The following is a 21744-nucleotide window of genomic DNA, read 5'->3' on the forward strand; positions in this document are numbered from 1 at the left end:
CTTACTCTGTAGCTGGCACATAGATAACTCTTCGAAATAGTGCTGCATTTATTTTGTTTCATCATTATTATCTCAGTTACTCAACCTTTAAAGAGAGCTATATCAAGTTTGGCCTTGTTTTTAAGATATCAGGGCAAAAAATAAACGTTTAGAAACAAAGCTGAGTGCTTGAAATATTGTATTGCCATAGTTATGTGGATGTTCAAATAGCTTGAAAAAGTGGCTATGTGTACTTACAGTAAAATAGTCATTAAAATATAATAAGGTGGGACGCCTGGGTGGCTCAGTTGGTTAAGCAGCTGCCTTCGGCTCAGGTCATGATCCCAGCGTCCTGGGATCGAGTCCCACATCGGGCTCCTTGCTCCGCAGGGAGCCTGCTTCTCCCTCTGACTCTGCCTTCCACTCTGTCTGCCTATGCTCGCTCTCGCTCGCTCTCTCTCTGACAAATAAATAAATAAAATCTTTAAAAAAAATATAATAAGGTAGTAATCACGATACACACATATACAGAAGGGATAGTGGAAGGAAGACAGAATAGGCCTAATTCAAGCCCCAAATAATATAAATCAATTTGATTAGATTCAGGATTCAGCTGTTTTCATTTGCTTGCGAGTATCCAGACTCTCATGTAACAAAAAAAACCCCAAAACAAACAAACAACAACAAAAAAAAACCCCAAACCAAAACAAAAAACCCAAAACCAAAAATCACTAAAAGTTTTTAATAACGTCCTTTTGTGTGAACAGCACTGTGCAATCTTCAACCACGCAGAGAAAGCACGGGGAGTCATTTCTGCAAGTGGCTAGCAATACCCGAGGCGACTCATCATCTACCGTCGCTATCCGATCCCCACCTAAGGTGGTGCATCCCAGGCAAACGCAATTACGACTAACAACACAGGTGTAGAGAAACAGCATTTTATTGGAGCCTACAGAAAAGCCTTCATTCACACCTAACGGGCATTGCTTGCCCAGCGTCCAGCCGCGACGAAAGCCTAGAGACAATGGAAACCACCCGGACGGAAAGGAGTTGGGCGTGGGGTGGGGAGTCCCCGGACATCCTTGCGAGCTCCTCAAGGCAGGACTCAGACCGGCAGAGCCCACTGCAGTCCCCCAGGGCGGATATACCGCAAGTCCCAAGCTTCGGGGCCAGGTCCAGGGACTTTCCGTAGCAATTTTGCATTTAGAATCCTGAAATCTTTCGCTTAAAGTGACGCAGCCCTGATCCCTAGCCTCCCTCAGCCCCAGCTCCGAAAAAGAAGCTGAGCCTCAGGCCTCGCCCACCGTGAGGCTTGCCTCCGAAAATTTTAGCCGCCTCTCCCGGACGGAAACCGCCTCCATTTACCGAGGCCATAAACTTGCGGCCACACCTAGGCGGTGGTAGGCGGGTAAGCGCTTGGAATCCGCCGGACGGAATCTGGGAACCCGCGGGAGCCGGAGGAGCCGGGCCGGGGGAGAGGGGCGGAGTCTAGAGGGGAGGGGGCGGGGCCGGGCGCCCAGGAGACTGGAGAGCCGGTAGGCGGGGCTCAGCTTGGAGTCGGCCCGCAGCCCGGGCAGCGAGGGGGCGTGGCCGGCACTGCTGCACCCAAACTCCGCCCCCGCCCGTCCCCCTCGCAAGAGGGACGCAAGCCGGGAGGAAAGGGGGAGTCCAGGAGGCGGCGGCGGCGGCGCTGGAGCGCTCCTCTCGGGGACCGGCTGACCCGGGGAGCGAGGACATCGCTCCGCACCGCTCTTCCGTCTGCCGCCAAGCCGTCCCTTCTCGCTATGTCCCAGAGCAGGCATCGCGCCGCGGCCCCGCCGCTGGAGCGCGAGGACAGCGGGACCTTCAGGTCAGCGCCCGAATAGTAGGGGCCGAGCCGGGCAGGGCCGGGAGTGGTGGGCGCGAGAGGCGGGGCGGAGGAGCCCGCTTTCCAGCGGCATTCTGGGTAAAGCCCCTTCCCGTCGCCCTCGCCCCAGCGGCTGCGGGCGGACCCGGGGGCACTCGGCTCCGCCCTCCCGGCCGCGCGCGGGCTGGGGTCTGCGGCCTGGCCCCGCCCCTCTTGCGGCCCCAGGCTGCGCGCGGGGTGGGCGGAGGTGGCGCGCCGCCGCCACCCGGGAGACCGGTTCTGTGGGTTTGGTCCTGAGAGATTGCAGCGCCCGAGACTTCGGGGACTTTCTCCCACCCGCTTTCAAGTTATCGCCCCAAAGCCCTCTTTCACCCTGCCGGTTGCCCGCCGCAGCGGGGCCCGGAGACTGGTGCGATTCGCCATCTCTGGCGCTGACGGCAGGGGAGATTCGGCGCCTCCCGCGTCAGTGTTGGTGGCAGTCAGAGCTAGCTTCTGTATGCTTCTGCTTCCCTACCCGCTTTGGCATGCAAAGCGCACCTTTTTCTGGTTTTTGCAGTTTGGGGAAGATGATAACAGCTAAGCCAGGGAAAACACCAATTCAGGTATTACACGAATACGGCATGAAGACCAAGAACATCCCGGTTTATGAATGTGAAAGATCGGATGTGCAAATACACGTACCCACTTTCACCTTCAGAGTAACCGTTGGTGACATAACCTGCACAGGTCTGTATGCACAGTTAACCCCATGCGCGTGTGGGTTGTCCGGCAAGACTTGGTATTGCTTTTCAGTTCGGAAAAGTGCCCTTTTTACCAGGGACGGCTGTGAGGAGCAGGCTCTTGAAACTGCGACCTCTCATCTCAGGTCATGGGGACTTTCCAGCTCCATCTGATTCTCTCCCTAATTTTCTCTTCTCCAGATACCAAGAAAAGCTCAGAAACATGCCCTAGGATCCTCCTAGGGTTCTTTAAGAATTAGGAAGACGCAGGAAAGGTTTTTGGAGCAACCATAGCTGGATCAGTAGGTGCTGACAAGTTTCATAGATTATAGAAGATGCCAAGAGACATGTGCACAGAATTTTCTGAGCCTCACCCCTGTTTGGTGATTCATCTGGCACTTGGGGCCCATTGTGCCACACTTGTTTGTGTATCCAAGTGAGGAAGACAGCTCAAATACCATATTTCATAGCAAATACCATATTTCATAGCACCTAGCACCATCTAGTTCCTAACACTTTACAGGTTTTAGTAAGATGTAATCTCCTTTTTTATATATGAGAAAACAGGTTAACATGCCCAAAGACACATAACAATGAAGTTTCAGAGCTCAGACTCCCCTTATGGTTTGTGAGCTTGAACAAATGATAACTAAATTTGCCATTTGTAAATGCAGGCATTTTGTTTCTTATGTATCTATTTAGTTGCAAGCAAAAAATAATACTACATTTAATTCTGAAGAATGCCAAGAAAACAATTCAGCAGGAAGGCTGGAGTTGCATCATTTCCTCATCTAAAGACATCATTTGTTTAGATCCCTGAAAATCTGGATTCCACTATTTTCTTTGAAACAACTTTAATTTTGAGGCTTTATATGAGGCAGGTGGATTGTAGGTGCTAGCTGGAAGTTTCCTCATAATGAACCATGGAATCGTTGCCTTACTCCTTAACAGGTCTATTTTTAAATACTCAGTGAACATTTAAGTAAAGAGTCTTTTCCCCTTCAGTGTGTTTTTGGGCCCAGGGATTAACAACCTAGGGCAACCAACCATTCCTCTTAGGCCCCTGCTCTCCTCCCACTGCCCTGTCTTTCTGTGCAAGTTTATGCCTCTCCATTGGATCAAGTGCTCTCTAAGGCTGAACATCCTGAAATTTCTGTCTTCATTCAGCCCAGGTCTGGTTGTGGAACAGTCTATCAACCTGTGCTTGCTATGCCTCTTCACTTGGATGACCCAAAGGCATCTCAGTCTCACCTTGTCCGAGACTGAGACCATCTCTTTTCCCTTAAGACTGTTCTCCCTTCATTGCCTCACTCACTAAAGGTGCCACCGTCACCCATTTGCTCACAGTGGAAAGTTGGGTTTCATTTTCGTGACTCCTTCCTCTCGCTCTCCATCTGCCTCTTGCCCACTCTTCCACCAAGTCTTACTTCTTAAGCAGCTCTGGCATCTCCCTGCTTCCCGCTGCTGCAGTCTGGACCGCTGTTGTCTCGCATGTGGACCACAGCTGTCACCTTGCTGCTGCTCTCTCAGCTTCTAGTCCCAGGCTGTCCATTCTCATATGACACTGGCTCTTTAGATCTGTTCGTGTGCTTCTTGCTCCTAAAATTCGTTCAAAGGTGTGCCCATCACCCTCTGGTTAAATACAGATTTCTTAATATGACTTAATGGCCTTGCTTCTTGAAATGTGATCATCAGCAGCATTACCATCACCTGGGCCCTTGCTGCAAATGCTCTGGAATATCAAACCCCATGCTAGACCTGTGGGATCAGAGTATACATTTGAACAGAATTCCCAGGCAATTCCTATGCACATTCAAGTTTGAGAAGCACAAATTTAGAAGACTGCTCTTTGACCTCTCTTCCTACTGTCCCAGCCCTATGGTCTTTTATCTCAAAACCCGTTTCCTTAAGCTCTTATCTCCCCAGCTGCTCTGAGCTCTTGAGAACACCATGCTCCCCATTACCTCCAGGCCCCAGCAGGTGTTCTTTTCTCCACCCTGAATGCTCTTCCTAACCCCCTCGCCCCAGCTCTCTTCACCTTACTAGCTTTTACTAGTCTTTTATGTCTTCGTTCAACTATCTCTTCCTTCCTGTAACCTTTCTGAATCCTTACCAAGAGGAGGGGAGCTGCCCCTTTTGCGTGGTTCCCCCTCTAGTCTGCGCTTTGGCTGTAACACCTACGACTGTATTTCAGAGGCCTCTTCACAGAAAAAATCCTGCACTGGGCTGTGTGCTCCTTAAGGGCTGGGATTCTGGCTCACACTCTCTGATATCTCTTAAGTCCCTAGGTTAGTAGATAAAGATGTATGGTTTGTGTGTCCTCTGACATTTGAGGTTCACGGTTGAAATTCATTCCATGTCCTGTTTCTTTCCTCCACACCAGAGAAATGGACATCAGTATTCTGGTACCACTTATGAAAGGTTCTCAGCACCTAGCTTGAACTCAGAAGGGCAAGAGATTCAATTTACCATTTAACTGGTGTGATGGCTTACTGAAATTAGGCTGCAGTTTCAGTAATGAGTCAGGCCCAGTCCCCGACACCCTGTTAGCTATGAAGGTAAGGGATATAGATTGTGTGAAAGACACATGGCATAATCTCTCACGTTCCCTGTAGAAGCCTTCTCCCAATGTACCCAACATGTAGCCAGGATTGCTTAGCCAAACAAAGTTAAACTCAGTTTAGGATGGACTATTGAAATAAGATTGTGCACATTTTGCTGTCAAACAGTGTTGATATAAGTGGCTCCCTTGAAGGAGACTTCTTGCCAAAGAAGAGTTTGCTCTCTCTCCAGGAATAAGGAAGAGTAAAGTACTAAGTTGCATTTTTTCAAAAAGTGTGACCTGGTCTACTTTATTACCATTGTCTGTAATAAACAACCGTACACAAGAATTTTTGCATATAGGTGTACATAGAATTAGATACATAAAACTTAAAATCACAGGTTTTTAATGTATGAATTTCATGTAGAGACTTGTTACAATACGTAGTATATTTTTTTATTACCCTTGTGTATGTATGTATGTATAGAAACACATAGTGACTTTGCTTTGTATTATGCAAATGTCTATGCAAGCCTCACACTTTCACAGCATATAAAGACATTTCTTTTTTCCTAACCTTAATTCAGGTGAAGGTACAAGTAAGAAGCTGGCGAAACATAGAGCTGCAGAGGCTGCCATAAACATTTTGAAAGCCAATGCAAGTATTTGGTGAGCTAAATTTCTTTGTATTCTGCAGCTCAAAAATATCATGGCTGAGGTAAGATTATAAGTTTGAACAAGCTCACAAAAGCAACAAAGTGAACAGTTGTTAGTATTCGCTCTAAAATTCTATTTCCTTGAGAAAACCTGTCGGTCATCCGTTAAAGATGACTTTATCCTTAAGAAATTCAATCCAGCAATTAAGTGTTAAATGAAAGCTCTCAGGAATGAGGCTTTTTTTCTCCCCTCAGTGGGTTGCAACAGTAAAGAACCCCAGTTTTTCTGGAAGATATCTTACTGTGTTAAGACTGTAATAATATCTACACTACATAAAATAAGTTGTGAAGTGCAAAAAGGTCAGTGGAAAGTACTCTTCAGAAGATTCTAATTTGGAAGGCGACAAAGCGATTTCTTTTTATTATAGAATGTATACCAAATATAAGAAGATGTTAAGTGCCATTAAGTGGAATGTTAACCCTTGATGAGATTTTATTCCAAAATAAATTTGTTGTCACTTTAGGTGCTTTTGGAAAATATTGGTCCTGGAGCTTCTCATGTATCGTAGAGTGAGGTCCTGTGGTTTCTAATGGACACAGTCTGGAGCATCCTGAGCCTTTAAATTCTTCTCTTCTCATGCACTCAGTTATTCCTGGAGTGTAGTCTGGTGCCTGCTCAGCATTGAAAGCAGAGGTCCACGGGAATTGAGAAGGGGTTTTCCCCTAGCTTCAAAACTTTTGGTCTAGCATGTACTTAGGTTCTCATGCGGTGCTTCTCCCCTTCCCAAGCCCTTCCAAAGCATTTGAGTAGCTTGGAATGAAGCATTGACAAGCTTTAGATCTCCCAAAACAATGCTTGAGTCTTTGGGGTCATACATTATAGCTGATTTATGCTGGCTTTGAAGATATGCCCAGCGACATGGCAGGTGTCAGATTCTCCCCCTTGCCAGTGATAACCATGCTATTTCTGTGCCGCCCAAAGGTCAACCCAAAGTGTTAAGTATATCTGTAGAAATGAACATATGGAGTGTCCTTTCTGCACAGGGACACTTCACTTTGTCAGCAAAAAAAGGCTAACAAACTTTACTATATATTTGTGCTTCTTGACAGATAAGATGGGAATTACTAAGCTGTAATCAGGCCTAAAGTGGCCTGATTTAATACAGAGACTTTCTCACTTCTCCATCACAATTATTTGGGTAGCTTCGGCGTGCAGCATAGTAAGTGACTATTCCTGTCTCATCAGCCTATGTAAAGCTTGAGATTCTGGCAGTGAAAAAGCAACCTGATGAAGTGGCAATAACTAAACCGCTTTTGTCATAGAAAAGTGACTCCTCAGTCACCTGGGAGGTAGTAACCTTGAATGTAGCTTTACTCGGGGCTAGAAACTCATCGCCTAAATAATGAGTAATTTCAAACGAGTTAGAAGACACTGTTCTCTTTTTCCCCAACCATAGTCCCCACGTGCTAAAACCAGGTACATGTAGGCCATCTACTTGATGCAGGGTACATACCAATCTCAGGAGGGTTGTTCTAGCATGGAGCAGATGATAGATCAGATGGATTTTTCTCCCATAATTATTTTAGTGGAAAAACAGCATTATGATCTGTATCTTGCACAATACCAGGCTAAATTTCCTGTCCGATCACTAGTCTTTCCCTTTTTGTGTAGCTGGGACAGTACTATGGTTTATTTAAACATTTTTATTGAGCACCTACTATATGCACAGTCCTGTGAGGCTTATGGAGGTAAGTAGTACATAGGCTCTGCCATCAGGGATTTCACATCTGAACACAGGAGCAACGTGGTGAGGGATGGACAAATTATATGTATTTGTAAGAGTGTAGAATTTATGGTAAAATAATTTGCCTAAGAAAGGGTCAACCTAAACCTTAATAATGGTTCAAAGGAGGGAGAAATTATGCTCCATTATGTTTCATAATAATATAGGTTTCTTAGAGGAAGTGGCATTTGAGATATACCTTGGTTAGTGGATAGATCACATGCTCATAGATGAGGTGGGAGAGAAGGGCATCCCATGGAGAACAGCAGGGGCATGGAGGATGAAATAAGAAATGCTTGTCATTTACTTAATAGTTTGGGGGAAATTATTTTGTTTTATAACATTAAAAAAAAAAATGTTCAGCTTTGCAGTTCCTGACCCCTTAATGCCTGACCCTTCTAAGCAACCAAAGAATCAGCTTAACCCTATTGGTTCATTACAGGTAAGTCAGAGGGTTTTTCCTTACATAACACTTTGTCTATTGAAGAAAGATGTCATAAATTGATCATATGACAAGGGCTGAAACAAGGAATAAATCTTTCAAAGATAAGATGGTATAATATTTTGTTTTTCCAGTTATGATCACTAGATATTACAGCACTTACTTGCAATTATTTTCCTATTTATTTATGTTTTGGATTTTCTTCCATATACAGTATCTGCCTTTGTTTTGTGGAATTCTCATTTGAGATCAACAGGACCCCAGTGCACATGGGTAGAGTGTTTTATACTCTAAGCATATTTCATGCCACTGTTGTCACAAACCTTTTTCTACTTCTGTTAATACAGAAGATTTTATAAAGAATCCAGATCTGGCAACCTACCTCAAGAGAGGGGAAGTAGTCTATTTGCTTATTCTACCAAAAAAAAAATATATATATATTCAGCTTTGAATTTCTGCACGCAGAATATCCTTCTTGCAGATTTATCCATGTGCTCTGTTGGACAGCTCCCCTCCCCGTTATCCAGCCCATCTTTTGGTCCCTTTCTTGCTGTCTTTTTCTTTAGTTTTCTTCGCCTGCTCTTTCCTCAGCTCTGTCCAAGTCTGTTTGTTTGCTGCCTTTGCACATCTGCTCTTGTTCCAGTGCGGTAGTTAGCCAGCTGTGGGGAGGAAGTCTGTAACTAGGAGGGAGAGGCATTGGAACTGCTGACAGTGAGACCTGTGTGGATGTTCCCCAGGAGGGCCATAGTAGCTTCTCTTTCTCTTTGAGCTCTTTGATATTTGCTTGCTATGGCTTAATAGGGGAACACCATTCCTATCCTAGCAGCAAACTGCTTCAGTTGTGGTATTGTGGGCTTGCAAGATATAAAATGCAGGAATATTTATGGGGTGTATAAAGTCTTCCCCCATTTTTCCATTGCAGAATATCATTATTCTTTTCAAACATATAAAAAGAGATGGGATCAAAATCATGAAAGTATCATGTATGTGATTAAGCCATTGCATAGTAAAAATTACTACTACAGCCTCATCTCGATTTTCTAGGAGTTGGCTATTCATCATGGCTGGAGACTTCCTGAATATACCCTTTCCCAAGAGGGAGGACCTGCGCATAAGAGAGAATATACCACAATTTGTAGGCTAGAGTCGTTTATGGAAACTGGTAGGTATTTCTTTTACTCTTATACAACTGAAGACGTTTGAAATATTTTCAGATGATGAATGACCATAGAAAGTTCTGTTGTGATTTTCTTTCAAATATTTCTGTGGGGGGAAAAATTGATATACTCCTATTCCACTGTCTCTTTCTGCAGATGAATTTAAGTATAAATATTTGGCTTAAGAATACTTGTGCTTCTTAATATGATATTTTTAAAAATCCTGGAGAAGCTCATTTATGGAAATAATTGACTTTACATACTTTGTGTTGATGTGTTAGAATCATTTTAGAAAAAAGCAATGTAAATCTCTTGGAAGTTTCAACAGCTGTTTGAGAAAATTGGAGGACGATCACATTTGAAAATAAGATGATTAATAAGAGGCTAGATGGCAAAAAAATAGCGTGAGCTAAAAATAAAGTAGAAATTATCCCTTTGAATGATAGCAACTTCCTTGTTATAAGGGCCAGAAATAATGGGGGGAAAGTCACTTAATAGAGTACTAAGTGAGGGTCCCTATTGTAACGTCTCACCGTGTTTCTATCATTCTTAAAATGGCATGAAATGGAATTGGCTAGGTATCTGTTTCAAGTAATGAACAACCGTTTGCCCAATGCAAAAAGCATTGGACTGCAAGTGGGAACCCCAACTTCCATTCTTTTTTAAAAAGATTTTATTTATTTATTTGAGAGAGCATGCACAGCGGTTGGGGAGGGGTAGAGGGTGAGGGAGAATCAGGCTCCCCAACTGATCAAGGAGCCCGACATGGATCTCCAACCCAGGATCCTGGGAATCATGACCTGAGTCAATGCAGGTAGATGCTTAAACCACCGAGCTACCCAGGCACCCCACCTTGTGTCCTTTCTTGATGCACCTTGATTTGCGAGAGTTGGCAAATTACTTAATCTCTCTAGGCCTCAGTGTATAAATCTGTAAAACAAAAAGCATGACAGGAGATGCTACTTATGGTATCTTTCAACTGCAGTATCTCCTGTGCCCTTCTTATTCATGTTAAAGAAAAATTCCACATGTTTGTCAGTTTGTAGAAGATGGTAAGTCAGAAGTAACCTTAAGAGATAAGAGCTATAATTCAGGTGTACCTTGATAAATTTGAATACTTGGTCAGAATTAAACCAAGTATGATTCATTAAAGCTAGGCCATAGGGAAATATACCTGTTAAAAACAGAAAGTGTAACTATTAAAGAAAAAATGTCAAAGAAATGCCTTCAGAAATGTAAGAATTGATAGTTGTATCGGGGCGCCTGGGTGGCACAGTTGGTTAAGCACCCGACTCTGGGTGTTGGCTCAGGTCGTGATATCAGAGTTGTAAGATTGAGCCCTGTATGGGTCTCCTCTCTCAGCACGGAGTCTGGACTCTCCCTCCCTCTCTCCCGCCCCTCTCCCCCCACCCCCCACACTCGTGTGCATTCACTTTTTCTCTAAACTAAATAAATCTTTTTTAAAAAAGAACTAATAGTTGTATGAAGCACAATAAGCAAAGATGTCAGCAAAAGAATAGTATAGTTCTCTGATCAAAAAAATAATACTTTATAGACACTAATTTCTTTTCTAAACCTACCATTTCTTTTTTTATTTAGGAAAGGGGGCATCAAAAAAGCAAGCCAAGAGAAACGCTGCTGAGAAATTTCTTGCCAAATTCAGTAATATTTCTCCAGAGAACCACATTTCTTTAGTAAGTAATGATCAAGATGCCGGTGATGACAATACGATTAAGCATCTCTTGCTGTAGGAAACTTGCCTAGATTCCTTGTTGTAGAGACACTTGAGTCATAATTTTTAAAAATCTCTTCACTGTTCAGATGTACACGACCCCAATTTTAGCTGTCACAAGGGTGACCAGGTAAGAGCACTTGGGAGTCAAGTTTAAAAATCACATGATGGGATCGAAAGATGATAAGCCAATATTGCCATTTTGTCTTCCCATTGACAATGCATTCATTCATTTATCCACTCAGCAGACATTTAGTGAGCTCGTACTGTGTGCCGAACTTTGTGCCAGCTTCTGTGCATCTGAATAAGACAGTCTCAGCCACTCGGGAGTTTGTAGCCCACTAAAAGAGAAAATAACCTGATGGACTAGTCCTTACAGAGAGGGCTTGGCAACCTAGAAGGATCCAGCCAAGACTGGGGATTTTAGGAGGACTTCTTGGAGGAGGTAATATCTAAGTCAAGACCTACAGGATGAGAACAGTAGGAAAGAATTCCAAAGAGAAAAAAGAGCACCTACACAGACCAGGAGTAAAATACTTTATGTCATCTGAGAATCCCAAGTAGTTTGGTTTGGCTAGAGCATAGAGTTGGAGGAGGGTGTCTCAAAAATGAGGCCAGAAGGCCTCTTTGGGATTAAATCTGGAAGGGACTACTATAGTCAAGAGATTGAACTTTATCCTGAGGGTGGAGTAAAAATGATATTTGGCAATCACTGATAAATTCTTTCTTAAAATTTAAGAATTTTAAGCTGGGAAGGACAGGATTAGAAGGGGAATCACTGGCTGCACTATGGTGAGTGAATGAGTCTTAGACTCAGAGACCTGTAGAATGTTTTACAAAAAATGGATGAGACATGTTGGTGGCCTGGACTAAGCTAGTGGCAGTTGACATGGTTAGTTTAAAAATTATTTAGAAAACTGGAGTGAGGAGGGCATGGCAGTTGATTGGGACTAAGGGGAAAGGAGAAAGTAAGCTAGATGGACAACCGAGTAGATGGTGGTACCATTCAGTAGTGTGGGGAGCACAGAAGACGAGTGGGACATGAGGGAGAGAAGATTCTGAGTTAATATCTGCAATGAGTTCATACCTATAGCGAGTAGGATATATTCAATCTGAAGTGTTTAGAGAATTAAGTAAAGATATGGAGTAGGCAGCTGGGCAAACAAATACAGAGTGTAAGAGATTGAGTTACCGGTGACATATTGTTTGAGATTATGATATTCTCCATCTCATGGTACATTATCTGAGGATTTATTAGGTGGGACATGAGAAGTGAGGACAATAGTAGTGTCCTAGATGATGAGAACAAAATAAGGGCTCATCCTGTAGGAAAAAAAATCGAAGACCGTACACAAAGTAAAAAAATTTTTGGTTTTACATTCTTAATAGAAAAACATTAAAGAGTGCATTCACTTGTTTTAAAATTGGATCAGAAAGGACACTGAAATCACAAAGCACAGATAAGTTTATAAGTGGTTTTATATGTGAATTCTGTTAAATATTCAAGGAAGAAATAATTTCCAATGCTATTTAAACTCTTCCAGGCAATACATATATACAGAGGGGAAGCTTTTAAATTTGTTTTTCAAAACTAACATAACACTAACACCAAAACCTGACAGTAGCAAATCCCAATGGAAAAAATTATGGATTAAGCTCCCTTATAGTGACACACCTTAGTAAAATATCCAGTAGAACAGTAAAAGAATAATATACCAGAAAAAAGTTGCCCAACTTTTTTCTGGTATATTATTCTTTCAGGAACACAAGGATATTTCTTTTGCATTTCAGGAATGCAAGGCTGGGTCCTATAAATCTGTTACAATAATTAATCACCTTAATGGGTCAAAGGAGAAAAACAAGTCAATGGATGCCAAAAAGATATTTAGCAATCATTGATAAACTCTTTTAAAAATATCCCTATTGTTTTGAGAATTAGAACAGATGAACATAGGGGAAGGGGAGGAAAAGTAAAATCAGATGAAAGTAGAGAGGAGGGACACCTGGGTGGTTCAGTCTGTTAAGTATCTGCCTTCACCTCAGATATGATCCTGGGGTCCTGGGATTGAGTACCCAATCTGGCTCCTAGCTCAGCATAGAGCATGCTGCTTCTGCCTGCTGCTCCCTCTGCCTGCCGCTCCCTCTACTCATGCACACGCCTGGACGCGGTCTCCCTCTGACAAACAAACAAACAAATAAAATCTTCTAAAAAAAGAAAATAGAGAGGAAGGCAAACCAAGTATCTGTGTCTAGATACTTAATTCTAGGACACAGGGTTACTGGAGGGGACATGGGTGAGGGGATGGGGTAACTGGGCGATGAGCATTAAAGAGGGCACATGGTATGAGCACTGGGAGTTCTATACAGCTGATGAATCACTAAATTCTACCCTTGAAACTAATAATACAATTAACTGAATTGGATTTAAATAAAAATTTAAAAACATATCCCTATTGTGACTCAAAAGATACCTCAAAAAAAAAATCAAAATCACAGTTACATGTTTACATTAATTTCAGAAAAAAAGACACGTATATCCATGAATGCCATTTTAAAAATCTTGTTCTAGAAGTACCAATCAATGTAATTAGATAAAAACAATGAGGTTGAATATTTAAAAAGAAGAGATAAACATGATCATTAACTACAAATAATATGATTGTGTCCCTGTAAAGCCCTGTAAAAGAAAAATTTCTAGAATAAGAGAATTCATCAAGGTGATTGATCATAAAATTAATGTATAAAACCAATAGCTTTTTAATATTTAGGATTATGAAGGTAACCACTAGAATAATTAAAGAAGAGTGTTAAAAATTGCTTCTGGAAAGGGGGCTGAAGGTAGGGATGAAATGAGTTCAGGAGTGTTGCTTTTATAATTCTGTACTTTTTGACTTTTTGTGGTATGTGTTTTATTAACAAAATTTATGAAGATTGATAACATTGATCATTTTAAAGCAAAAGAGAAATCTGTCCTTAAAAAGTATACTAGGGGAAAAAAATCAGTAGTTTTCCTATTTATAAATATTAAAAGTTGGAATGAAAAAGATTTCAATAATAGGAAAGAGGATAATGTGCTGGAGAATAAACTTAAAATGTGCAGACCCATGTGAAAAAGGCTTCCAAACTCTACTGAGGGATTAACAGAAATTGAATTTATGTAAAGCTACCTATTTCCAGTAGGAAGACTCAATATTGTAAAATATATAAAAAGGCAATGTAGTCTCACTCTAAATCTACCAGAATTCATCTTGGATCACAATACAGCTTTACCAAGTTTATCCAGAGAAATAAACTCTCAAGAATAGCCAAGAAAACTGAAAAGGTAGAGTGGGACTCTACCTACCAGAGAATGAAACACACTATGAATCTCTAGTGCTGAAACGTGTATGGTACAGGGATAGAGGACAGAATAGAGAATCAAGGTGCAGACAATAATCCACATAGGAGTAGAGTATATGACAATAGTGAGACTTCAGATATGTGGGCAAAAGGATGGATGAGTCAATAAATGATGTAGAAATAACTTACAGCCACATTTGCAGTGGGGGGTGGAGGGGAGGATGTGTGCGGGGGCGGGGGGGTGTGAGTGTGGCGTATTTAGGCTGCTGCCTTACTCCTTATATCAAAACAAATTTTAGATGGATCAAAAATTTGAACCTAAGAATTGAAACCAAGTTTGAGAAAACACAGAAGAGCTTTGCTTTTTAAAATTCTTAGCATAGAGGAGATCTTTGTAATAGAACCTAAAACCTGGAAGATGTAAAGTAGTAAAAAACTGATAAATTTGACCCCATAAAATCTATTACACTGCAAAAAAGCTTAAAAATTTGTAAATAAAACCAAGAATAAGAACAAATTAATTTTTAAAAATTTTTAAAAAGATTTTATTTATTATTTATTTGACAGACAGAGATCATAAGTAGACAGAGAGGCAGGCAGAGAGAGAGGAAGGGAAGCAGGCTCCCTGCTGAGCAGAGAGCCTGATGTGGGGCTCAATCCCGGGACCCCGGGATCATGACCTGAGCCGAAGGCAGAGGCTTTAACCCACTGAGCCACCCAGGCACCCCAAGAACAAATTACTTTTAACACAGGTCTGTAATTGGACTATTTTCAGTACCACATAAAAAGCTCTTACACATCAATAAAAAAGATAACCCTGTAGGATACAAATGGGTAAAAAAATGATCAGCTTCACTCATGGAAATTAAAGAGATAACTATTTCCACCTTTTAGACTGATGAAACCTACAAAGATAGTCCTAGGTGTGGGCAAGGGTATCAGAAAACAAGCACCCGCCAAGACTGTTGATGGTAGTATAAGTTGGTTTAGAAATCAGTCCAGAAGTATTTATCAAAATTAAAAGCATACCTGTTCTTTGACTCAATTCTACTTCTAGAAATTATTCTACAGATAAAGTCATCCAAGTGCAAAAGTTTTATTGTAACATTGTTAGTAAAAGGAAATCAGAAATAACCCAAAAGCCATAATTGAAAACTGGTGAAATATAGTGCCTAGATGTACACTGATATGAGAAAAATAAGATATAGAAGAGTAAGCTATCATTTTTGTTTAAAAGAAGATTATGGGGATGCCTGGCTGGCTCTGCCAGGGCATATGACTCTTGATCTCAAGGTCCTGAGTTCAAGTCCCATGTTGGGTGTGGAGCTACAAAGAAGAGAGAGAGAGAGAGAGAGAGGGAGGAAGAAAGAAGTAAAAAATAAAATAAAAAGATTATGTGCGCTTGAATTTAGAATTATAGAAGATTATTGAAGAAATAGTTTTAACAGTAAGTACCTTTTGGGAGTGAAACATGTCTTCAGGAAGGAGTGGTAAGGAAAGAGACTATTCTTCATTATATACGTGTTCTAAATGAAATTACTCTATCAATGAATTAAAATTTTATATAAAAAAAATTAAAGTTCCAACCAAGGAAAATGAAATTCTGCTTAGCAAATTTTGCAGATTATTAATTCTGTATACTGGCCATTCTTGTTATCTATTTTTTTGAAAATCCCTTAATCTTTGCCAGGCTCATTAATAAGACTATGGATAGGTTGCCCAACTTCAGAGGGCAGTAGTTTTTGTTTGTTTGTTTTGTGAGATTTTTTGGCATAATATATGAAGGCAATTTGAGAAAAATAAGCTAACATGGAAATGTAAAGCATTCTAAGAACAGAGGTGCAAAGGGAAGGATATAGGGGACAATAAGGAAAAGAGGAAGAGGAGAACGTTCTATTGGGTTCTGGGAAAAGGCTGGTAAGCACGTTATGATCTCCTGCCATTCATTTGAAAGACTTGTCCTTCTCAAACCTAACTTGTACAATGCACCTTTTCTACAGTTTTCTGCTTCCCAGCTGTCAGAGTGATTGGTTGGTATTCAATACAAGAAATCATAATGATAAAATTATCTTATATTTTAATTTGTAAATTGCTATTAGGCAGATTCAGTTATTAACAGTTTGGTTTATACTGCTCTTAAATATCTTCTACATCTTTTAAAAAATATTTTATACATCTAAATGTGGCCTCAGGAAATTTAACTGAGAGCCCTTTGTCCCATACGAAAGTATTTTTAAAAACTCCCAGTGTATTATTGCATGTGCTTTTTTCTCTGACGTCGTAGTGTTTGTTAAGTGTGTGCTTATTGGTGTTATCTCATTTAAAATGGGAAAGTTAACCAGATAGTATTCATTTAAACATGCTTTATAAGGTATTAAATATGAATGTCTAATAAATACTTGTAATTATATCATAGTGTTAGAAGTCAGTCTGATTTACGAGTTTTAATCTTCTTCTCTGTTTTTCAGACAAACGTAGTAGGCCATTCTTTAGGATGTACTTGGCATTCGTTGAGGAATTCTCCTGGTGAAAAGATCAACTTACTGAAAAGGAGCCTTCTCAGTATTCCAAATACAGATTACATCCAGCTGCTTAGTGAAATCGCCAAGGAACAAGGTTTTAATATAACATATTTGGATATAGGTAGGATTTTTTTTCTTTGGCTTACCTCAAAATCTGTTTTTAAAATGTATTTCAGAAACAAAGCCTGTATTACAATTTATTTCATTGACCAGGGATACTGAAATGGCTCACATATATATTATATATATACACATCTTTCATACACATATGTTTAAACATATAAAATTAGCAGAGTTCTATTCATCACTGGTATGTCCCATTCTTATAAATAATAATAATAGCTAACATCTCTATAGATGTTATAATAGAGAACAGTAGGTAATAGTTATAGTTTTACTATAGCCCAGGCCCAGTTTTGAGGATATTACATATTTCAGCTCATTAAATTCTCAAACTAATCTGTGAAGTAGGTGGATTATCCTTATATATGAGGAGAGAAAGGAAGGCACAGAGAGGTTCAGAAACTTGCCTGAGATGACGTAGCTGGTTAGCGGTAGAATCCGATCAGGGGAAGAGCCCCTGCAGATCCAGCGTCCATTAAACTAGCTCTGATGGAGAGCTTGACGAATAAAAACCAGCCACATTTCTAGAACAAGCACTAAGTTGGTGGGGGCCAGACCCCTTCTCTCCACTTTGTCACTGTTGGCCAATTCAAGGAGATCAGTGGGCACAAACACTTTATAGCTTTCTTCCATCCCAGCAATCCACTTTTGTATGTCCTCACCCTTAATCATTGAGGTAGACAGTTGTGGATAGATTAGAAAACAAGTCACATTGGATTTTAATTTACTTTATAAAGCTGGCACACGTGTGTTTGGTGTCTTGATTTTAACTGATGACATCAGTGTAATTTGTGGAGAATTTGATATCTCTTGTTCTATCCTTGTGGGCTGTGAGGACCCAGCTTGAAGGAGCTGCTAGCTCTGGTGTTTAGTTGCTTAAAGAATTTTTAATTTTCTCTGCTACTTTGGGATTGAATGTGATAGATAAAGTGTAATGTCTTAATATATACTAAGAAATATGTGGAAAGTGGGAGTTTAGTACAGACGCACGTGGTCAGAAGAGGTGGCTGATGGGAGACCATTCATTCAGTAAATATTTATTAAGTTACCCACACTGTTTTAGGTGTTTTAGACACAGAGATGAATAAGCTAGGTCAAGAATAGGACTATGGATGGTAGAATCTGGGAAAAGAAAAAAAGTTGAGATGGCTTTTGAGGTTATGAATTAATGATGCCTTTGAAATGCATCATACCAATTTTAAGAACTAAGTGGTTCTTCTAAATATAGAACAGCAGTCTAAACAGCACAGTTCACTAATTTAGCTAACTTCTATGCAGTTACCCACAAAAGAACCTAGACATCCTCCAAAAAATATACACAAATGGCCAACAGGCACACAGACAGATGCTCACTATCCTTAGTCATCTGCATAGGGAAATGCAGATCAAAACCACAATGAGGTACTAGTTCGTCCCCACCGCAATGACTGTGATGAAGAAAGTAGAAGATAACAAATGTCGGCAAAGATGTAGTGAAATTGTAGCCCTCCCACACTGCATGGAATATAAAATGGTTCAGCTGCTGTGGAAAACAGAAGTTTGCAGCTCTTCAGATGAGTTACCATGTGACCCAGCAACTCTACTGCCAGGTATATACCCAGAAGAATTGTAAGCTGGTAGTCAAACACCTGTACACACCTGCTCACAGTAGTACTATTCACACTAGCCAAGAGATGGAAATAGCCCAAATGTCTATCTGCAGATGAATGGACAAATCAGTTGTGGTATACATGTGCAATTAAATATTCAGCCATGAAAAGAAATGAAGTTCTGAGACATGCTACCACATGGATTAACCTCAAAAACCTACTAAGTGAAAAGTGAGACACAAAAGGGTCACATTATATGATACCATTTAAATGAAATATCCAGGATAGCTTACTACATAGATTGGTGGTTGTCAGGGGATTTGGGGGGAGGGGAGGTAGGGAGCAACTTCTCAAAGTGTATGATATTTCTTCGTGGGAAAGTAAAATGATGAGAATGTTTTGTTAGTAGTTAGAGATGGCAATTGCCCAACACTGTGAATGTACTAAATATTACTGCATAGTTACTTTAACATGGTTAATAGTATGTTACATGAATTTTACTTCAGTTTAAAAGGACAAAAAGGGTTCCTGGGTGGCTCACTCAATGAGCATCTGCCTTCGGATCAGGCATGATCCCAGAGTCCGGGGATCAAGTCCCACATCAGGCTCCCAGCTTGGTAGGAAGCCTGCTTCTCCCTCTCTCACTGTGTCTCTGTCAAGTAAATAAGTAAAATCTTTAAAAATTAACTAATTAATTAATAATAAAAAGAAATAAAAGCTCAGTGCCAGAACTAGAAAGCCTCTTCACACATTAAAACACCTCCACTGTATCTGAATGTTTCCCATTATATTGACTGTGGCTGTGGCTGAGATAACATTGAATTGTGGCCACTTTTAAAAAAATTATAACTTACCTGTTTCTGTTTCCCCTGTGTCATCTAGCCATCCTTAGAGACAGTAATTCATCATTTGAGGAGAAGAACATTTGTTTCCTGAGTTTAGGTATTGTTTTTGAAACACCCTAACCCACATACACAGCATGCAGTGAAACTGTCGGCACAGATGTAGAAGGAAAGAACACAGAAGGCAAAAGAGAGGTCTTGCCCTGAGTCATTTATTTCTTGGTTCAGAGGTCTCCTGAAAATAACCCTAGATTTCATAGTGAAAAACACAATCTCTCTAGTGCTCTAGCCAGTGGGTTTTTCCCCTCTAAAAAAAAGTTGGATATGGTTCAGTTCAGTTTGCAAACACTGCTCAGCTAGCCACATTAGAATGGCCTTAGGAGCTTTAAAAAGAAAATGCAAGACTCTGGCACCTCCTCCCCCAACCCTGTGTTTCTGACTGAGCAAGCTGGAGTGAGGCCAAAGCACCTGCTCGCCTTTGAAGCTCCCTCAGGTGATTACGGAGCCCAGCTGTGTTTGAGAACTGCTAGGGTTGAGCTGTCTCATTTTGGTTTCCTGTTTGGAGAAGAATGATAAAGCTGAGGAGGAAGCGGAGTGGTATAGATTTAGACTGTAGTAAAGACTTGTTTTCATAAAGGATGGGCTTTCTGTACACTTGACATTGACAGTCATGTTCGAACGTGTCATTGCAGAAGAACTGAGTGCCAACGGACAGTATCAGTGTCTCGCCGAACTCTCCACCAGCCCCATCACGGTCTGTCATGGCTCTGGGATCTCCTGTGGCAACGCGCAGAGTGATGCAGCTCACAATGCCCTACAGTATTTAAAGATAATAGCAGAAAGAAAGTGAGCCTGAAGCAACTCCTGGAGCCCTCAGTAGCACAGAAGAACTCCCCCTGCGCCCCTCACCAAGTAAAATGTTTACTACATTTGAGTTGTGTGTTGTTTCTAAATCTCTACCTAGATTCCATCAACACTCCAGAATTAACGACCTCCTCGTAGTTCTTAAACTCTTTTTAATGGCTTCAACTTTGTACTGGTATATTGTATTTATAAACTTTGTACCGTAGGCAGAGTGTAGCACCCATGTTACAATGCCCCGTCCACACAGGGAAGAAAGTGCATGTTGTTGACGATGAGGATGACGAAGACAGCAAAGAAACAAAACTACTGCTAGCAACAGTCGTTCTTACTGGTGCTTAACCTCTTCTTTGCAAAAGGCTATGTACAGGGAATTTGAGGGAAGCCCCTTAGAGTTTGGAGGAATGCGCTGACAGACGTCCATTGAATGTCACTGTTGAATTTCAGGGAACATGATTGGTCTGCTGTGTATTTGAATCCGTGTAATAAAGAGCTGTTGTTGTAATGGGTTCTGCTCGTTTTGTGAAAGTGGTACCAACCCACTGTTACCGATCTACCGACCCTTCTCTGTAGCCATTCTTGGCAGTGACACGATGCGGATACTCTGTTACTTACCTATCTCTAGTATCCTTCTGAAAGTCCAAGTTGATAAAACACCCATGGCCTAAGCAAAAACTTACAAATATCTATGGGATGATAGATGTTCCATGTTCTTTCTCCAAGCAAATGTAACATCATCATCTTTTTCTTTGACAACCTTTTACAGGAGTTGGTGGTTGAAAAAGCATTAGTAAATCACAAAAACAAAACTTCCCAGTGCACTTAATTCAGTTACAAGAATGTTTCCAACAAAGCAGTGAGTGAGTGAAAGGTTAGGAGATCAGCCTCAGGTGCAAAGTTTAATTTTGCCTTTTTTGTTTCCATCGATTATCAGTGGTCCCTCCGCCAGCTCCCGCGGATAGTGCTACTCTTGTGGATTCAGTGGAAGTCTCGGGCCTGTTTTCAGAAATCGGAAAGCTGCAGAGAGCAAGAGAGCTCCGAATTGATAAAGGCAGGTTTTGACTATCTCAAGTGTTAATCCAGCAGAATTCTATGACCAGTATTTTTCATACCAGAGTAGAATCCTTTAAGAATACGACATCATAAAGGAAAACTAATGGACATTACTTATCTAAAACTCTAAAAAGCACTTAGTTTCACATTATCAACTATATATGTCAATTAAACACGGAATTTAGGGTATTATTTTTGAGGAGGTTAAGGACTACACAGACTGGAAACATTAGGCATAAACAGGGTCATACGTTATTGGACTGATCTTAGGTTTTCATGAATGCTCTGGACTAGAGAAAGGGCACAATGAACTCTAGAGATGCAGACTTCTGCACATTAAAATGCTGACTTCCCCATCATCGGGAAGATTTCATAAGGCACTGGAAGCAGAAGAGCTCCAAGTGGGGCAAAGGACAATATAATTCAGTTCTCAACAGTACTGATGAAGTGAATATATCCATCTAGGGCACCCAGAAGTCCTACCCTGCCTACTGCCTGGGTATTCCCTGCTTCCGGATCTGGAGGAAACATGCATTTTTAAAGATACTGTTCAAATGT

The 21744-nt window shown here is 41.0% G+C and overlaps 1 protein-coding gene across 5 annotated transcripts; it reads left to right on the forward strand.

Annotated features, from left to right (window-relative positions):
- The first annotated feature begins 1587 nt into the window (after positions 1-1587).
- PRKRA (protein activator of interferon induced protein kinase EIF2AK2) lies at positions 1588-20638 on the forward strand. 5 transcript variants are annotated; one of them, XM_004768979.3, is made up of 8 exons: positions 1588-1828; positions 2382-2551; positions 5674-5755; positions 7890-7968; positions 9013-9130; positions 10725-10819; positions 16665-16839; positions 19965-20638. In XM_004768979.3, exons 1-8 carry the CDS (start codon positions 1764-1766, stop codon positions 20120-20122), a joined length of 942 nt encoding a protein of 313 aa, XP_004769036.1. In that variant the 5' UTR covers positions 1588-1763; the 3' UTR covers positions 20123-20638. The 5 variants fall into 5 exon arrangements, with proteins under 5 accessions (XP_004769036.1, XP_044922640.1, XP_044922641.1 ...); XM_045066705.1 differs by lacking the exon at positions 1588-1828 and having other exon boundaries at positions 2414-2551; positions 5674-5804; XM_045066707.1 differs by lacking the exons at positions 1588-1828; positions 2382-2551 and adding an exon at positions 6853-6962 and having other exon boundaries at positions 5692-5755.
- The last annotated feature ends 1106 nt before the right edge of the window (positions 20639-21744 follow it).

The sequence above is a fragment of the Mustela putorius genome, unplaced genomic scaffold (genome assembly GCF_011764305.1).
Source record: "Mustela putorius furo isolate JIRA1106 unplaced genomic scaffold, ASM1176430v1.1 tig00003869_pilon_pilon_pilon, whole genome shotgun sequence".
Lineage (NCBI taxonomy): Eukaryota > Metazoa > Chordata > Mammalia > Carnivora > Mustelidae > Mustela > Mustela putorius.

Bases quoted from the DNA above. Each gene is read 5' to 3' on its own strand.
- PRKRA (XM_004768979.3), top strand. From the start codon at position 1,764: ATGTCCCAGAGCAGGCATCGCGCCGCGGCCCCGCCGCTGGAGCGCGAG. The intron at 1,829-2,381 runs GTCAGCGCCCGA...TGGTTTTTGCAG, and splicing joins GAGGACAGCGGGACCTTCAG to TTTGGGGAAGATGATAACAG. The intron at 5,756-7,889 runs GTGAGCTAAATT...AAAAATGTTCAG, and splicing joins AAAGCCAATGCAAGTATTTG to CTTTGCAGTTCCTGACCCCT.